The sequence below is a fragment of the Emydura macquarii genome, unplaced genomic scaffold, assembly GCF_026122565.2.
Source record: "Emydura macquarii macquarii isolate MOO-44397 ecotype Brisbane River unplaced genomic scaffold, CSIRO-AGI_Emac_v2 contig_2416, whole genome shotgun sequence".
NCBI classification, from domain to species: Eukaryota; Metazoa; Chordata; order Testudines; family Chelidae; genus Emydura; species Emydura macquarii.
The window spans coordinates 326-20,339 of NW_027132553.1; the positions used below are offsets into that span (position 1 = coordinate 326).

At 52.6% G+C, this 20,014-nt stretch overlaps 1 protein-coding gene across 1 annotated transcript; it reads left to right on the forward strand.

Moving 5' to 3' along the window:
• The first annotated feature begins 214 nt into the window (after positions 1–214).
• Positions 215–12,784, forward strand: LOC137161931 (perlucin-like protein). The gene is made up of 7 exons (XM_067561421.1): positions 215–323; positions 4,478–4,603; positions 5,502–5,564; positions 6,535–6,624; positions 8,496–8,647; positions 10,662–10,768; positions 11,678–12,784. The coding sequence occupies exons 1-7, from the start codon at positions 215–217 to the stop codon at positions 11,814–11,816; spliced, it is 786 nt and encodes a 261-aa protein (XP_067417522.1). The 3' UTR covers positions 11,817–12,784.
• Positions 12,785–20,014: the final 7,230 nt, after the last annotated feature.

Consider the following 20,014-nt stretch of genomic DNA (forward strand, 5'->3'; position numbering starts at 1 on the left):
GGGCCATGGCCGGATCTCCCTGACACTGCTGCAATACAAAGAAATAGTGATAACACTGACAGTGACAATGAAAGCCAAAGCTGAGCTGGGACGTGACTGGATCCAGTACCTGGGCCTGGGGATGAGTCTGGGTTTCAAATACTTTGTGATCAAGACCAGCCAAAAACCCGATCCAAGACTGTTCTAGAAAAGCCTGTTTCTGCCTCTAGATTCGATGGACAGTTTTAAGGACGACTGTCAGAGGGATTATGAGAACTTCGATCCCAGTCGGGCACCACCCCAGCATCAGGTGCAGCCACAGTGGCAAGCAAAGGCAAAGCCAGGTGGGTGACTCACTTCAGCTGCATCTTGTAGAGCATGGGAGGTGTATGGGCCACATAATTTCTTGGTGAGCAGAGCCGGGCTTGATGTCGGGGCAGAGCCGTCCGTGGGGTACAGTGAATTGGGGTGACCACTCCGAGACCACCGTGCTTTCGGGGACCCCGCGCTTCACGCCAGGACCGGGCAGGAGGCGGGCGGCTGCCGCCAGGGTCCTGGCTTATCCTCGGGCCCCACACCCTCCTAAGGACAGCTCAGTGGCTGGGTTTGGCAAAGGAAAAGCATTAATGTGAGGCTGCAGCTGGACATGCCGAGCCATTTGCAGGCATCACTGCCTCATTCACACTCAGGGCAGCTCCCCCTCTGGGAGCAATTGGCTCAAGCTCTCTGCAGCCCCAGGCAGGCCACCCCAGGGTCATGATTTCAGTGTTATCCCCACTGCCAAAGGGGATTTGTGCAAGGGCAGAACGAGCTGTTGGATGCCCAACTCCCACTGCCCTGCGATGGGAACTAGGTGCCCGGATCCCCTTTGAAAATCTCCCCGATGGTTTTATTTTTAAATGAAAGTCGAGGATTTTGGAGCATGACGCATCCGGGGCTGAACTGTGCTGCCTGCAAAGGGCTGCTGGCCAGACACGGTGCCAGAGCACAGGGCAGCTGATCGAGCTTGCCAAGGAGGGTGTAACGGAGCCCCTGCCTGGGCTGGACACACACAACCCTCGTTTCAGGGGAAGGATCCCGGTAAAACAACTCATCTTCGGAAACAGGCTGAATCCCAGCGCCCCACCGCAGTGCTCCCTTGCCCAGTGCTGCTGTGTGTTCTCCCAGCCTTTCCGGCGACTGCCTGTCTCGGCGTCTCACCCTCGCTGAGCAAATGGAGCATTTGCAGGAATTAAAGTGATGGTCCCTCTATGCACACCCCGTGCTTGGGCAAACGACCCAATGCACACTCAGTGCTGTATGGCTTGCAGGGGCAGAGGGGAGAGATCTCCCCAGAGCCTCTCAACACCGAGCTCTGAGACAGTGTTTTTCATCACAAGATCTCAAAGCCCTTTACAAACGAGGTCAGCTGCACCATCGGCCCCTTTGTTGTGGCTGCCTCTTTCCCCGCTGCTGGTGCCAGCCCCAGGATCTGCCCCCCGCCAGGAATCCATGAACTGGCATCATTTTCAGTCACAGCTACCAGGGTGATAACTAGCAATGCTGGAGCCTTAAACAGCAGCTGTCGGTGGTGACAGAGAGCCAGGGACAGGGAGAGCAGGAGCCAAAGGTGGGAAAAAGGGAACCACTGCCCCTGGCATGACCCACGGAGAACGGGGGACACACAGAACACATGGCATTGGGGCAAATGGGGGACCCTGGTGTGGGGGAGGGAGAAAGGGGAGCACATAGAGTGCTGGGCTATGGGGGACTCTGGTATGGTGAGCGGAGAATGGGGGGCACTCAGCCCCTGGCAGGTGGGACCTTGGTCTGGGGGAGGGGAGCACAAAGCCCCTGGCATGGGGAGGGAGTGGGCAGTGGGAGGGAGATGGGAGGGTGGCACAGAGGGAGCTGGGGGGGAATGAAAGGATGCAGGGAGCCCTGGTGGGTATCATGTGCTCAGCACAGAAGCTACCAAGCCCGGGCCCCTCCTTCCATTTTACCCACCCAGCTTGGTGGGCACAGTGAAGTTGGCATCAGGCTCCTCCCACCGGCCTGGCGCTGTCGACATGGGCAGGTGGCTCTGACTGCACTCAGAACTGGCAAAGCCCCCCCCAGAGGAGTCTCCACTAGGCAAATCCAGGTGTTCTTAATGTGGAGACGGGGTAGCCGGGAGCTTCCCCATCAGTTAGCAGGTTGAGGTGAACCCCAGGCTCCCGCGGTCGCTCCCTCCACCCACCCACTCTGGGGAAAGCTTCAAGCTGCCTTCTCGCCACCCCAGAGCCTGGGCCGGGGTAGCTATGTTAGCCCAGACGCCAGGGAGACGCAGCACAGGTTGGCCAAAGGAGTTCCTGGACCAGCACAGCTACACCACCTCCCCAAACGCCACTAGCCATGTCCACAGGGTGTAAGGAGCGGAAGAAATTTGTGACACGAGGGTACGTGGGTTTCAAGACTAGGTCTGAGTTAGCATAAGTAATAATAGTTAGGCTTCATGAGCAAGGGCAGGCCTTCCGAGCAAATCTAGGTACATCTTGATCTGGGCATAAACTCGGGACGAAATGCAGAGGTAGGCTAACTGTAGGAAACTAGGCTAACCACAGAATCAGTTTAAGCCAGCTAGAAGCCAGCAGAAGTTGGAAACAAGTGACTGCAGCTTATAGTGGATTGGTCCCTAGCTAAGTGCCAATAGCAGAGAAAATAAGTGTTAGGACCCTGTGATATAGGGAGGGCAGAAGGCTGTAGGAAAGTGATTTATGGCAGATACATAAGCCTCAGAATGCTCAGAGCTCTGTTCCCTGCAGATTAGATGAGTCTCGTTAGGGGGCAATTAGGAGCAGCTGAGCCAATTAGAGACCAGCCAGGTGCTCCATAAAAGCCCTCCGCCCCAACCAGACAGTTCATGAGCTGGGAGGAGTAGGAGTGTGGAGTGGAGTTTGAGTTGCAAGGAGGAACAGGCTGGAGAAAGGTATCAGGCTCAAGAAGCCAGAAGGAGGGGAAAAATTAGCCCAGGGGCAGAGAAGTGCAGTTGGGAACATGGTACCAGCGGCACCTAGCTGCTTCTCATAGGGCCCCTGTGCTGGGACCCAGAGGAGCAGGTGGGCCCGGGTCCCTACCCCCTCCTCGGGGAAGACGGGGTGACTAGAGATGCCCTGACCCACTACAAGCAACCAAAGCGTGAGACCTGCTAGGGGGAGGTTGGCTGCCTGCCACAGACCCATTCCCCAAGTGGATTGAGACATGACCAATGAGCTTATTGCTGGGGTGGGGAGGAAGGAGTATATTGGGACCCTCTGGATGCTGCCCTGCCCCAGAGCTCTCCGCAGGCCTGTAGTGTGCATGGACAATGCTGTGTGAAGCAGGCCAACTCCCTGGGGCAACTCACTTACTGGAAGAAAATGGGCTCCATCTTCTTGACTGTGGTAAGCGCCTGTCTTGTACCTCTAACCACTTGAGTGCTGTGATAAAACCATAAATCAAGTTTGTGGGGCAATTCCTCCTCCGACTGCTCTTTTCTTGCTACCGAGATCTCAAACCACGAGACCTCCATCTCGGTGGAACACACAGGGACACTCTTCCTTTGGCAGAGTTGTGTCTACACTGGGAGTTTTGCTGGCTGTTTAGCTGAAATAAATGTGTCTACACTGGTTTGATTAAACTAGTTTAAATTCACACCTCTACTGAAACCAGTTTGACTTTTTTGGGCATATCACCCCTCTGTAATCTGCTTAAGCTTCAGCCCTTTAAAGACACTCTTGAACTGACTCAAACATGTCTACACTAGGCACTTGTCTGCACCCTAGTTGCACTAGTTTACTTTTAATTGGTTTATAAACTGATTTAGTGCAACTCCCACATGTGGACCCTGTGAAACCAGCCGATAGCTGGTGTTAAGCTGATTTAAGAGCCAAAGTGGCCCCAGTTTAAGTAAACAGGAGTGAAATTGCACGTCAGCTAAGCCAGGGAAAGTTGCTGCACAGACCAGGCCTGGGTGGATCACACCAGTTTAACTCAATCAGTTTCAGTGCATGAGCTGTGTGGACAAGGCCTCAAAGAGCTGGATTCTCAAAGGTGCTGAGTACCCAGGGACCCAGCGGGAGCTGAGTCACCAATGCCTGCAAGGATTGGGGCCTTAGGGAGGCAGACAAGCCCAAACACCATGGTGATGGTCTCGGGGTCCTGTGGGTGACAGATAAGGCTCTATTCTCTCCTCTTTGGAGTGCACGTCCCAGGGCAGGGTCTCCGCTTCTTGGTGATGCTGGGGGCACCCATGAGACCCTGCTCCCCTCCTGGAGTTGGGATTAGAACCCAAAGTCCTGGCTCCTAGCCCCACCCCGCCACATCCCTCCCAGAGCTGGGGATAGAACCCAGGGGTCCTAACTCCCAGCCCCTTCCCCCCGCTCTAACCACTAGATCGCTCTCCCACACCTTGCACGTGGCTGGAGGCGTGGGTAGAGGCTGTGCTAGACATGCTTCTGCTGACTTGCACTGTAGCCGCTGATGTCGCTGCTCTTTGCAGCTGTGTCCACCTCGAAGGCAGCCGAGCAGAGAGGCCGTGGGAGAAAGTCTTTGGTCATCCTCTACGTGCTACTGGGGGTGTCTCTGCTGGTGTCTACAGCTGCAATCATGCTGATACTCCTGAAAGGTAAGTGCCAATCTGGGGCCAGCTGCCTGGTGTGTCTGGGTGGAGGCCCCAGGCAGCCAGTCCTGCCCCAAGAAGGGGTGGGGATGTGACTGAACAGAACCTCCTGAATGCCAGTGCTGTGTCCAGGGGAGGATCGGTGGCCTTGAGATGGAGCCAAAGCTGGATCTAGATCCAGATCCGGATCAGAACTTTCACATAATCTGGGCACGTTCAGACTTTCAGGGGGTTTAGTTTGGGGCTGATTTGCTTTGTCCTTGAATGCATCACTGCCCCAGCCCCAGTCATAATGGCACTAGTACAAATTTCCCTAGTCTGGATGGGCCCTAACTGAACTCATTAACTAGCTCTCCCCAGGCAGGGCTGGCAGCTGGCTGTGGGGTCTGAAGGAATGAACGCAAGGCAGTGAGTCCAGGAGCCCCAAGTTCTAATCTTCTCTCACTGCCTGGCCTGGGACAAGTCACTTTGCATCTCAGCGCCTCATGGACCATCATGGCATGGGGGCGAAAGCAAATCCACCCTTGCAGCTCTTCCTAGGAAGGAAACCAGCCCCGGCAGAGGCCAGTACTTGGCAGACCCGCTGTGTAGGGACCACGGCCCTGCCCCGGGAGAGGAGGTGAGGGGTAGCTCCCAGCTCACCAGCCTCTGTCTCTTCCAAGCTCCAAGGTAGCAAAGCAACTGGAGCTGCTTCACTTCAACCAGTCCACCATGCGCAGCACTGGTACGTACCAGCGCCCTCACGGATGAACAGCCCAGCATCCCCTGTGTGAGCCCCCTGCACCCAGTCAGCTCACTCCTGCTCACAAGCTCCCCCAAACATCCCCGTTCCCTGGCAGCCGCCCTGTTCCCGCTGAGCCCTGGGTCCCTCCCAGCAGTGTGATGGGCTCTGTTTGTGTCACAGGGGCAGAGCTGTCCAGAGACCTGAAGAGGCTGCAGTCAGACCAGGCCATGCTGAAAGTGGAAGGTGAGTGGAGGGGAGAAGGGGGGAGACAGGTCTCAGGCAGAGGAAGTGGGAGGGGGCAGGGAAAATGGCAGAAAGAAGCACAGGGGGGTGGAGAATCCCAGCACCAGGTTCCCATGGTGATTTGGGATCCTTCATCGCCCCCTCCCCGCACAGCCAGCCTGAGCGAGCAGCATTTCAGATGGAGTCAGATGGAGCCCAAGGCTGGAAATCCGGGGCCATTCTCTACCCTGCTCTGCACCCCAGCTGACCCACGGGAGAAAAGGACATGGCCGGTGCCCACAGAGCCTTTGTGCTCAGGGCTCCTCCTGTGCTGGGGTCGCTGTGTGTGACTGTAACGGGCGGGAAACCAGTTAACCCTTCATCGGCAGCGATTCTCATCCCGAGTGCATTCCCGGTCACTGTGGGAGTACAGGAGCCTCGGGCCTTAGGGAGTCACATGGGCAGAGCAGGATCTGGCTGTTTTTTCTCTAGAGTGACTTGGGGCAAACAGGGGAGGGGAGCTGGGGATGGTGACTCGTTGAGGCAGGTAGATTCAAGGGCTGCACGCAAGAAGGCCCGGGTGTAACAAGCTGGGGAGCCAGAGGTGGGGAACTGGGGGGCAGGGCAGTGGTGGTGGCGGGGGGCAGGGCTCATGCTAAGGTTTGTGGATGGAGGGGCAGGGTAAGGTAAGGCTTGTGTAAGGTTCAGCTGGTGATCCCGGCTGGCTCACCAGTCCCTAATGACCGTATCAGACCAACCGTGTAACAAGCTCAGTGCCTCCCGTGCTGGGAAAGGAGCCCCATTTCAGTGTCACAGCCAGGCCCCAAATCCCACCCACAGACACGCTAGGCCTCGCTGCACACACCTGCTGCTCTGGCTGGGTTCTGGCAGCTTCTAAAGCACAGAACACAGTGAGCGCCACTCGAGGCTCACAGACTGTTTAAAGGGATGTGACCCTATTATTGTACGTGACGGTGTGTTGTGTTTGCAGTGTCTGAGGGTCTGGCCAAAGCAAAAAATGACAGCGATGACATCAGAGCTGAAGCCTACAAGATTCTGGCTGCTATACAGAAAGGGAAAGGTAAGAGACGTGCCAGCCTCTGCTTCCTCAGATTGTCAACTTGGCACGGCACAGCTCGTCTTTCTGTTCTGTGTTAGTACAGTGCCTAGCACAACGAGGGCCTGATCTATGACCAGGGCACTTGGGCACTAGTGTAATACACATCATAAACGTAGGGCACCCAGCAAATGGGGCATACGTCATGACGCCTTGTGCAGCTAGGATTCCTGCTCCCTTTCCCCACAAAAGATGATAATAGATTAATATAGTTCAGGGGTGTGACATTTCCCCCCTGTAATCTGAACTGGTGTGTACCTGTGTCACACCGATCCCTCACTCCTGAGCTCTGACTTACTCTGTTTTGCTGTGTGAACCACCCACTCCTCGGTTGGCCCATGCTCAGCCTCCTGCGACTAATCGATCCCTGGCCCAGTGAAGGAGCGCTTCGGGCCAGCTGCTCATGGGATTGACCCCCACTCCCAGATGCAACCCCGGGAACTGCTGTCTGACAGAGTGCAGAGCTGTGCACTGCACCCTGCAAGCTCATCACATTGTCCATCAATGTATCAAAGAAACGGATCTGCACTAGCTCTGTCACCCTAGGTGAAGTCTCTACACACACTCCATCCACATGCACTGTCTGAGATAAAACAAACAAGATTTTTGACGATAGCAAGATTGTAAGTGATTATCAGTCAGATTAATATGAATCAAGGATTTGATCTCAATTAACTAAAAGACTAAATCGCATCCTAAACTAAACTTAACATTTCAGTAGATTTTCAGTCCTTGATTTAGCTCACATGCAGGCTGGCTGACGTGACTCTTGCAGCCAGGCTCCCCCCGACCCATGGGCAGTCAGTGTCCTTGACGTTGCATTGCAGATGGATTCCAAGGGAGGGCCCCAGAGACAAAGATGCCTCTCTTTTAACAAGTTTCCTCCACACCCCCTGGGGTCAGGAGATCAGCCATGTCCGGCAATGGGCGTGATTTCCTTCACTTGAGTCAAATGAGCGTCGCCTTATCAGGGGCTCAGGGCAGCCCATTGTTCCTGTATGCATGCCACTGCACGGCATGAACCCTCAGCTCTGTGTTTGTCTGGATCTATTCAAGCCATGGGAGACACACATTTGGGGCTATGAGGTTGCAGAGTTTCATGTCTGTACATGTGTCTGACATTGCAGGAAACATGCTACCATAACAAAGATGTTCAGTATGTCATGAGCACTCCAAAAAGACCTTACATGGCATACTTTCCAGTAGACAATACACAGTTACATTATAAGGGTGAACACGAATGACACACAAATCGCACTACATGGGGCACAGCATGTCACGGGCTCGCTGGGATTTCCCTCAAATAAACCACTACGTTATGAAGAAGTCAGTTTTGTCTAATAGTGAGAGCCGCGAACTGGAATTCAGGCCTCCTGGCGTCTAGTCACACCTGTGGGATTCAGTGGTTAGAGGAGATGGGCCTGGGAGCTGGGACTCCTGGTTCTGTTCCCAGCTAATATGAAGCAGGTGTTGTCTAGTGCAGTGGCTTTCAACCTCTGGTCCACAGACTGTGCCTAAGATTTCCAAAGGGGTCTGCCCACCATTTGAAATTTTTAGGGCTTTATAAATGAAGAAGGTTGAAAACCACTGGCCAAGTGGCAAGAGCAGGTGAGACGGGAAATCTGGACTCCTGGATTCTTCCCCCAGCTTGGGAATGATCTCGGGCAAGTTACTGTGCCTCTTTGTGCCTCAGTTTCCCCCCTCTGTAAATTGAGGAGGAAAGCTCTCCACCTTTGCTAAGTGCTTTGAGGACATTGGGTAAAGGGCGCTAGGCAGACAGTATTATTGTCCTGTGCAGTCGAGCCTGAATGACCTCTGCCTGCCTTGTATTACAGACACCGCCAGCAGCATTTGTCCAGCCGGCTGGCTGCCTAATGCAGGGAACTGCTACTATTTCTCCACAGTGCCTCAAAACTGGTCCTATGCCAAGCAGGCCTGCAAGGACCAAGGTGCCCAGCTGATTATTATTGAGAACCAACAAGAACAGGTAAGTCAGGCACACTGATTGCAGCCAGGAAAGGGTGTGGAAGTGGTTCCCAGCCACTGGGAGGCTCTTGGGATGAGAGAGATGCCTGGGAACAGGATAGGGGCTGACGTTTCTCTGCTCCATGCTCAGGAAACACATTGTTACACACTGGTGTAAAGAGTTATGCACAAGAAGGGCAACAAAAACAATTAGGGAGATGGAACAGCTTCTGTCTGGGGAGAGATTAAAAGACTGGGACTCTTCAGCTTGGAAAAGAGACGACTACAGGGGGATATGATAGGCTATAAAATCATGAATGGTGTGGAAAGAGTAAACAAGGAAATGCCATTTACTTCTTCCAAACACAAGAACCAGGGGTCACCTGATGAAATTACTTGGCAGACGGTTTAAAACAAACCAAAGAGAGTACTTCTTCACACAATGCACAGTCAACCTGTGGAACTCATTGCCAGGGGATGTTGTGAAGGCCAAAAGTATAACTGGGTTCCTAAAAGAATTAGATAAGTTCATGGAGGGGTCCATCAATTACTATAAGCCAGCATGGTTAGGGATGCTCTGGGTGCTCTGCAAACAGGGAAGCCCTGCTCTGGGTGTTCTTAGCCTCTGACTAACAGCAGCTGGGAATGGATCATTTGATGATTGCCCTGTTCTGTTCATTCCCTCTGAAGTGCCTGGCACTGCCACTGTCACAAGACAGGATACTGGGCTACATGGACCATTGGGCTGGCCCCATATGGCCCTTCTTATGAAGCCATTTGCAGTGCACAAGGAATTGTCCTAGTCCTGCAGGGATGATGCTATGTCTACTTGAGCACCACCGATTGACACCGTATCTAACAGCAAACCAGTTACCAGAACACAGGCTGGGGTCACTCCCGTAACTCCCAGGAGTTAAGGCACAATTCATCCCAAGCTCTAGTCAGGCGGCTGTGCAGGACCCTCAGGCAATTCAGCCTGACAGAGCTGCAGAGAGCAGATGTCTGGGAAGGGAAACTACGTGGGAGTCAGAGGGACCTCTGGGTGTAAGGAGTGATGGGGGTGGGGGGAGGGTTTGGAGACTCAGCACCTGTTGGAGGACTGGAATCATGAGATCAGCATCACTTGGGAGCTCTCTGATATTTCCTGACTGGCCTCCATGTCACACAATGCTTTCACATCCATCCAGAGCCACAGCTCCCTCAGCAGGGCCTTTGGGAGGGGAGCCAGCCTGGTATAGTGCTGCAGGGACTAGCCTGGGAGCCAGGACAGCTGGGTCCTACTCCCTGCTCTGCCACTGACCTTCTGTGTGCTCTTGGGCAAATCACTGCCTCAGTTTCCCCTCTCATTCTTGGTTTTGTCTGTTTGAATTGTAAGCTCTTTGGGGCAGGGAGTTTCTTTCACTAGGGGTCTTTGTAGCACCTGGCACAAGAGGGTCTTGATCTCAGTTTTTGCCTATATGTGCTACTATAATTCTAATAACCCAATGGCCCTGTAGCATGTCACATGGCCGGGCCCTCCTGGCCCTCAGGGTTCCCCCGTTTAACAAAGGACTCACAGCTGTCTGCTAAATTCTTTACAGTGCACTCAGTCAGTTCCCCAGTCCCTGCCTCAAGCACACTAGGCCCCTCCTGACCGGCCAACAGACTGACTCACAGTTCCCCCCCACCCTGCTTGGCCATGCCTCCTGCTCCTGGTTTCCTGAGCTGGCTGATGTCCCCTCCCTGGCAAGGTAGCCAGCTGTTTCCCCTTTGCCTCATTAGTCAGGGCTCTGCCTTAGCCTAATCAGTGCGGACAGCTGCTGCCGGCTCCTTTTCAGTTCTTGGCTCAGCTGACCTGTGCTGCCTCAGCCCAGCCCGCTGGGTTAGGGGTGACAGAGGCAGCTGAGAGGTTTACCACCCTCCATTCTGTCACAGGGCCACATCTCAGCACTAGGGGAACAACACAGGGCCAGAGGGATTTGGGCTGTGTGAAGTTGGGACCAGGGTTGTCTTAGATTTGGGTCATTTTTAATTGAAGTCCATTATTTTTCTCTTAGGAGTTTTTGACAAAGAACTCTAACGGCAAGAATTACTGGATTGGCCTGAACGACATTGACAAGGAAGGGACATTTAAATGGATCGACGACAGTTCCATGTCATACAGGTCAGCCCAATCCCGCTCACTGGTACATGAGGGAAGAGGGGTTGGCTCAAATGCAACTGACCAATCGGTGCTCTTCAAACCCATTGAGTCATAGGGCAGCTCCACCCACTCAGCTGGTTCATCTCCCATCTTGGTTCATCTCCCATCTGCTCTGTTCTTTAAACTGTCCAGGGTCCCCCAACAGGGAAGCAGAGCTATTGGGGTAGAGCAAAAGTGGTGGATGATGCTCAGCTTTCAATTGTCACCAGCAGCTGAGCAATAGCAGTTTTCAGACTCTTACAGGTCAGTTTTCCATTTCAGAAGAAATCAGTGGAGTTTGGGTATTTTCTTAGTGTAACTTGTTTATTTACACTACAACCACTGGCCCTAGAACTGAGGTGTCACCAACAGCACACAGGTCAACCCCCTCTTGCAGAAATCTCAGCCCAAATACCAATCCTCCCAAGAAATAACTCTACCCCAAGAACTGAGTCTCCTGAGAGAGATTCAGGCAGGGAATGGAAGCTCACCCAATGAAAACCTGAAGCACAGCACTACCAACGCAGCATGTCTTCTAAGACTGATCAGTGCTCACCCACTAAGAAAAAGAATTTGTAAGACTGCGCTTATCTCTGTGTAACATGCCCCTCATTGACCATCACATTATCCCAGGTTTACACCAGGCTAAATTCCATTGAAGTTAATAGCAGACAGACCAGTTTAAAACTGGAGCAACACAGAGATGAATCAGGCCCTAGATCATTGCACTTAGCTCTTACCCAGCGCTCTGCACCCATCAGCCTCAAACTGCTTCCAGGGGTGAGGCAGGATCATTCACTCTGAAGGCTTAAGTGAGATTTCAGGGTGTGCATTTCTCCAGGGCTTCCCGTCGAATACCTGCCTTAGTTTACTGCTCTCTCTGATCCCCAGAAACTGGAACCAAGGGGAGCCCAATGATGCTCAAAGTGGCGAGGACTGCGCATATATGTATGGAAACGGGAAGTGGAATGATGCTCTGTGTGAGATCAACCAAGATGGTTGGATCTGTGAAAAGAAATGGACTTGTTAACCGTCTGTGGGAGCAGCACAAGACGGGCAGTGTACCGCAATAACCACAGAACAGCAACCCTTCCCTCGGGCCCCTTCCATGCTACGTCTGCCAATCTTTACAAACTTCAATGCTTTAAACCTCCCAGACCTCACCCCTTCCGCTCTTGGGGGCCAAGTACTATCACCCCTACTTTACAGAGGGGGAAAGTGAGGCACAAAGACTTACCCAGCTCACAGCAGTGAATCAGTGGAAGAGACTGAATTAGCACCCAGGAGTCCTGACTCCCAGTCCCGGGCTCTTACTACAGTGCCAACCCTCACGCAGCTGGGTACAGGAGTCCTGACATCTACTCCTCTAATCACTAGACAACCCTCCCCTCCAAGAGCCAGGGAGGAAACCCAGGAATCCTGATCCCTCCTCTAAGCCCTGGGCCCCATTCCACTTCCAGAGCTGGGAGTAGAGCCCCAGTGTCCTGAATTCCAGCCCCTGCTCTAACTATTAGACAAACTGCCTCCTTCACAACCTAGCAATTTACTTGGTGGAAAACCCAGCTATATTAATCCCCTAGCACCACTTATGGGTAAAGGAGACAGGCTCCTTACTGCATGAGAAACCAAATTATAGAAGCTGCCAGTCAATCCCATCAGAATGATACAAAACTGGTAATTTCTCTATAGGAAAGAATACGAGCAGATTTCTGGCTTAGGGCAAATTTTCTTTCCCTGCAGCTTGGCTAAAACTAACTGTATCTCAGCTTAGCCATCGGTGGTGCACTGCTCAAGGAGAGAACTAAACCAGCAGTGTGAGAAATCAAAGGGGGTTCATTTTGTAAATTAGCCAGGCGGGAAGGGGAAAAGGGGAAGGGCTTAGCCCCAGATCATTAACAGGCCAGTAGGCAGCTCCCTGCTCAGACTGAGCCCACATTTCCCACCTCCCAGACGAGTGCCCTAAATACCGCATTAATGGGTATCCGGGTGGGTTTTGTTGTGACCCTGGCATAGGAACAGGAGTCTGATAAAAACATACAGTGCTCTCTGGAAAGTTCACTATTTCTTAGAATCCAGAACGACAACAGCTAAAAGAAATCTAATGAGGTTCAACAAAGATAAGTGCAAAGTCCTCCACTTAGGAAGGAAGAATCCCATGCACAGCTATAGACTGGGGACCGACGAGCTGGGCAGCAGTTCTGCAGAAAAGGACCTGGGGGTAACAGTGGATAAAAAGCTGGATATGAGTCAGCAGTGTGCGCTGGTTGTCAAGAAGGCTAATAGCATATTGGGCTGCATTAGGAGGGGCATTGCCAGCAGGTCACGGGAAGGATTATTCCCCTCTATTCGGCATTGGTGAGGCCGCATTTAGAGTATTGTGTCCAGTTTTGGGCCCCCCACTACAAAAAGGATGTGGACAAGTTGGAGAGAGTCCAGCGGAGGGCAACAAAAATGATGAGGGGGCTGGAGCACAGGACTTATGAGGAGAGGCTGAGGGAACTGGGCTTGTTTAGTCTGCAAAAGAGAAGAGTGAGGGGGGATTTGATAGCGGCCTTTAACTACCTAAAAGGGGCTTCCAGGGAGGATGGGGCTAGGCTGTTCTCAGTGGTGGCAGATGACAGAACATGGAGCAACGGTCTCAAGTTGCAGGGCGGGAGGTCTAGGTTGGACATTAGGAAAAAGTTTTTCACTAGGAGGGTGGTGAAGCACTGGAATGGGTTACCTAGGGAGGTGGTGGAATCTCCATCCTTAGAGATTTTTAAGCTGAGGCTTGACAAAGCCCTGGTTGGGATGATATAACTGAGGTTAGTCCTGCTTTGAGCAGGGGGTTGGACTAGATGACCTCCTGAGGTCCCTTCCAACTCTAATTTTCTATGATTCTATGATTCTAAGAACCAAACCGAGAGAGACAAAGCAGGCTGCTCCGTCAGGCAGAGGGGCGCAACTGCTCCCATCTAGCTGGAGGCTGCCTGGCTGCTGCTCGGCCTGGGTTGCATGCTTCCCTACAGCTCCGCTGTGTGCAAGTAGGACAAGGACAAAACCCATGAACTGTAGAGTGACAGCTTACACTTGTAACAGGATAGTTAATGCAGCGCCGGTTTCTCTCAGCGTCGGTTGGAGCTGTTCCATGTTGTATAACTAATTAAATAAAGCAGGGACTGGACCCTGGCTCTCCACACCCCAAGTGCATTCAAAGCCACTAGAGGGAGCGGGGACACACTCACCCCATCTCTCTCTTGTGCAGGGTAGGCAGGCTCAGTCCATGCTTCCAGGAGCTGCCCTTAGTGGCAGGATAAGTGTGGGGATGGGGGGAAAGTGCCTAGTCTGAGCCCTTTGGGGATTCCAGGATTTAGGGAGGAGTGAGAGCTCTGAACAGTTTGTTAGCTGTAGGGCAGGATCAGCGCGCAGGCAGCTGTGTGATTGCCAGCCAGCAGAAACGTGGGCACCCCCAGGGGTAGGCGGCAGCTGAGCAGCTGTTCTGAGGATGTTAGTGGCACCTAAATACCTTTGAGTCACTAGTGACTTGCCCAAGCTCCCACAAGAGGTCTGTGAAAGAGCAGGGAACTGAACCCAGGAGTCCTGACTCCCAGCCCAGCACCCTAACTGCTCAGCCATACTTCACGTTCTTCTGGATGATCCACATCTCCCAGGAGGCTTTGAAGCTCCCACCTGGACTTGGCAGACGTGTTTCCTGGGTAAGAGATATTAACAAGACAATATGATCCCCAAATGCCCATTGAACAACCAGCACAAGGACTGACTATCCCAGCTCAAGCCTCTCTTTGCTGTTGTATCCCATCCCCTCCCCTCTGGCTGTAGATTGTGTCTGGACTGCAAGGCCTTTGGGTCAGGGATCCCCTCACTTAGGCCTTGGCTGCACAAGCATTTGCTGGTTCTAGTCCTTGGTGACGCTGCCCCTGGTACAGTCAGGGCAAAGCTGCACTTTGCGTCAGTTCAGCTCACCCCACTTGAAACCAGGCCAAACTGTCCAAGTGCAGATTGTGGCTTATAACCTGAATCCTGTCTGCATCAGGGTTTGTATCCGTGTAGCTACCCCAGGAGCTGGTGACAGGTGGGCGGCACTCCCCTCCCAGCTCTGAGAAGCCTTTAACTAGCAACACTTATGGCTTTTCATTGCACCCACTTCCCTGCCCTGCCTCTGAGCTGCTCCCACCTGCCCCATAGAGACAGCAGCGATATGGGGCCAGCTCCTCTCCTGAGCAACCAGACTGAGCTCACCTGGGGGGATCCAGAGGCACCTGTGGGCAGCTGGGCTGAAGCAGGAGAATCCGAGGGGGGCCGTGGTTGCTGGGCAGGAGGAAACAAAGCTGCATACTGGGGGGTGGGGAGAGGCTGCAGCCTGGCACTAGCCCCATTAGCTCGTCCCCTCTATTAGCCCCCATCTCTAACCTGTCCCCGCCGTTCTGTTCCCCCACTGGCCTCTTCTCCCCACAAGGGCTGGGTTAATCCACTAACTCCTCCCCTGCAGTAGCTCCTGTCACCGACTTTCCCCCTCTTCTCCCCAACAGCTATTCATCCCTCCTCCGCCACCACAACAGTTCCTGCACCTCCTCCCCCCAATTCCTCTGTCTCCCCTCCCCCCACAATTCCCCTCTCCCCCCTCCACTCCCCCTACAGTTCTGCCCCTCCTCCCCCCAATTCCTCTGTTTCATTCCCTCCCCCCACAATTCCCCTGTCATTCCCTCATTAGAAAGGCCGGGGACGCTTTGGTCGTAGCATGAGGTGTGTTTCGGTAGCATAGTAAGAAGGTGTCCAGACGCTTTTGAATGGACGAATGTCCCTGTGCAGATTTTAAAGCTTGTTTCATGCTCTGCACAAACCTTTCTGCTAATCCATTGGTGGAGGGATGATATGATGCTGAAGTGATCTGATGTATCCCATTCGCTTTCATAAAATTTTCAAACTCCTGAGAGACAAATTGCAGTCTGTTGTCACTCACAAGTTGTTCTGTGAGACCGAAATGACTAAAGATTTCACCCAGTCTCTGGATAGTGCTTTCAGCAGTAGCGCACGGCATTACATAGACTTCTGGCCATTTGGAGTGGGCATTGACAACAACCAGGAACAAGCTTCCTTCAAATGGGCCGGCAAAATCAACGTGAAAATGCTGCCACGGGTTTTCAGGCCAGTCCCATGGCCAACGGAGGAGCGTTTCTCACACTCTGATGTGAAATAGAAGCTCTTGCCGTCTCTTCAATGGCACTGTCCAGGATAGGTCACCAAAAGTAGCTTCATGCAATTTCTTTCTTGCACACTATTCCACAGTGACCTGAATGTAGGTGTTCCAACATCTGCGATCTCAGTAGCGGTGGAATAATGATGTGCATTCCCCACAACAAGAAATCAGAATGGATTGATAGACATGTAGGGACCAAGACTGGGTGAGATCTGAGAGTCCTGTAGAGATGTTCCATGCATCACTAGGTCCATAACTTGGGACAGTTCTGGGTCTTTTAGTGTCTTTTATTCATGTGTGTAGGGGTTGTTCACACACAATTGCAGGTGATATCCATTCACTAGCACTGCTTCTGTTTCTTCTCCCTTCCCAGTCTGTATGTTTGATTTTCCCTCAGCACAAAGCACAGCTTGCTTTACTTTCAGTTTCACAGTCAGTGCGAACAATCCAGCCCCCAGAACAGCAAAAGATTTTTCTTATGTTAACTTTTACTTCTTGCCAGAGCAGCATAGGTCCATCCGGTCCTTGTAGCCACTTTTGTTATGTTAAATCCTTGGAAATTACTTGTATTCAGAGAGAAATCAGCACAGAACACAGAGAGATGCAAACCCCTGGAAAATCTTGATTGAACTACAAGTGAAACCACCTAGAACTGGCTGAGCTATCCCCTAATAGTCTTACTCTATTGCTATGGCAACATGTTAGGCTCTGGCTATACAACTGCGGGACACAAAATACCAAGGCTAGACAAGAGTTGTTAGGCGGGGATAAAGCTTAACAGGGACTACACCATCGTCCGTCACCCATGCTGCAGGTTAGCCAGGGCACGGGGCTGGTCTGTCCGTGGACGTCTTTTAGGTTCTCAAGACTGTCTTTACCAGTTAAATATCAAGATATTGGCCAGAAAGAAATCTTCTACTTTGAACAGGTAAAGAACCCATCACTGCTACTCAAGTAAGGAGGGAAACTTGCATTGACCCAGTACTGTCCCAAGTTATGGACCTAGTGATGCATGGAACATCTTTACAGGACTCTCAGATCTCACCCGACCTTGGTCCCTACATGTCTATCAATCCATTCTGATTTCTTGTTGTGGGGAATGCACGTCATTATTCCACCGCTACTGAGATCGCAGATGTTGGAACACCTACATTCAGGTCACTGTGGAATAGTGTGCAAGAAAGAAATTGCATGAAGCTACTTTTGGTGACCTATCCTGGACAGTGCCATTGAAGAGACGGCAAGAGCTTATATTTCACGTCAGAGTGTGAGAAACGCTCCTCAGTTGGCCATGGGACTGGCCTGAAAACCCGTGGCAGCATTTTCACGTTGATTTTGCTGGCCCATTTGAAGGAAGCTTGTTCCTGGTTGTCGTCGATGCCCACTGCAAATGGCCAGAAGTCAATGTAATGCCGTGCGCTACTGCTGAAAGCACTATCCAGAGACTGGGTGAAATCTTTAGTCATTTCGGTCTCACAGAACAACTTGTGAGTGACAACAGACTGCAATTTGTTTCTCAGGAGTTTGAAAACTTTATGAAAGCAAATGGGATACATCAGATCACTTCAGCATCATATCATCCCTCCACCAATGGATTAGCAGAAAGGTTTGTGCAGAGCATGAAATAAGCTTTAAAATCTGCACAGGGACATTCGTCCATTCAAAAGCATCTGGTCACCTTCTTACTATGCTACTGAAACACACCTCATGCTACGACCAAAGCGTCCCCGGCTTTTCTAATGAGGGGATGACAGGGGAATTGTGGGGGTAGGGAATGAAACAGAGGAATTGGGGGGAGGAGGGGCAGAACTGTAGGGGGAGTGGAGGGGAGGGGACACAGAGGAATTGGGGGAGGAGGGGCAGGAGCTGTTGGGGTGGAGAGGGGGGACACAGGGGAATGGTGGGGGGATTCGAGGGAAGACAGAGGAATTGGGGGGGAGGAGGGCAGAGTTGTAGTGGGAGTGGTGGGAGGACAGGGGAATTATGAGGGGAGGGGACACAGAGGAATTGGGGGGAGGAGGGGCAGGAGCTGATGGGGTTGGGGAGGAGGGACAACGAACTGTTGGGGAAACAGGGGGAAAGTTGGGGACAGGAGCTACTGGAGGGGAGGACTTAGTGGATTAATCCAGCCCTTGTGGGGAGAAGAGGCCAGTGCAGGAACAGAATGGTGGGGACAGGTTAGAGACAGGGGCAAACAGAGGGGACAAGCTAATGGGACTAGTGCCAAGCTGCAGCACACCCTCCCCAGTATGCAGCTTTGTTTCCTCCTGCCCAGCAACCACGGCCCTCCTCGGACTCTCCTGCTTCAGCCCAGCTGCCCACAGGTGCCTCTGGATCCCCCCAGGTGAGCTCAGTCTGGTTGCTCAGGAGGGGAGCTGGCCCCATATTGCTGCTGTATCCATTGGGGCAGGTGGGAGCGGCTCAGAGAGCAGGGCAGGGAAGTAGGCGCAATGAGAACCCATAAGAATAGCTAGTTAAAGGCTTCTCAGAGCTGTGAGGGGAGTGCTGCCCACCTGTCACCGGAAGTTCCGCCCCATCCGGTCACCTGACTTCCAGCCCCTCCCCAGGATTCTCCGCCCCCTTGGCCCTTAGGCTCCACCCCCTCACCCTTAAGCCATGCCCCTGTCACTGGAAGTCCCGCCCAGCCAGTCACCTGACATCCGGTCCCACCCCAGGTTATGACTTCCAGGTCAAGATGGGCAGCTGACCAGAAGTGGGTGGTGCAACCCCTCCGAGAATGCCTTCTGCCCCCTCTGCACCAATGGAAGAGTGATTCGCCCCGCTGGACCACCTTGAGTGCTGGATTGGACTCCAGATGGCCACCTGACCAGAAGTGGGCGGTGCAACCCCTCCGCCAATCAGTGTGCGTTTCATGCCAAGAGCAGGATTGGTCCAGATAGGGCATGGGGAGGAGCAGGGGTGCCCCTCCACCAATCAGAGCGGGCTTAGGCCATCCCAGAAGGGAAAGGTGCACCAATCAGGGATGGGGTGGAATCTCTGGGGCTCAATGGTTGGTTGGGTGGCAGCGCCACCCCCGGAAGACTCGGGGCCTTTAAAGCATCCCGTTTTCAAGGCCATGTAGTTCACAGCTCGTGGAAAAACGCTGAAAGGAGAACATGGATGACTTCACCACTTCTGTGAGGCCTTTGGAATTTGTTTTGGCTCCTAAGGCTTTGGTCCCCCTGCGTAGAAAGCGCTACATCAGCGACAGGTCTGAGGACAGCCCTTTGGCTCAGCTTTTGTTCGGCATGCCGGAACCCGAAACCCGAGCGATCGTAAGCCAGCCTGACGAGTCTGACGGCCTCACATTGTCCATCCCCATGCATTCGCCAGTGGGCCAGACTGAAGGAAAAGGTGAGATGCAGGTAAAGGAAGGAACATGGTTGGGGAGCGTGATGGGGTTAGTAACTGATCCGGGTGGTGTAGATCTAAAAACAAAAACAAAAGCCAAGCCATAGAGACTTATAGCTATTTCTTTTCTGAAAATCTCTTGGCAGGTGACCCCAAATAATGTTGCATCAAACAGCGTAGATTAATCGGGCCCGTTTTCTTTCTGCTCAATGCCGATACAAATCGATGAAGAGGATGACCCTGAGGATGACGCCTATCTGCAGTTTAAGAGGAGTCTTGGCATGGAATGAACTGAGCCGGTGCCATGTCGTGATTGTTAAAAAGTCATGCGGGCTATTGTACGTGTTGCTGTTTATGCTACCCTTAATCACTGTCTTAGGGAAAAGCTTTTCGAAGATTGTGAGGGTTGTGTCACAGACACTCCAGGCCAACGGGACCATGACTGCGTGATTTGGACTTCAGAGGATATAAACTGCAAGCTTCAGGACCTGTGTGCCAAATTATGTTTTGAAAGCTTGTTGAACTCTGTTATTGCCATAAGTTATGTTATGCAATGTCCCTGCTTAACTCAAGAACATTTAGCACAAGGGGTGACTTTGGTAAAGGCTGTGCAATTCGGTCAAGACCCCGGCAGTGTTTAAAAGAAAATGACCAAACTGGAGGATGCCTGTTTAGAGCGT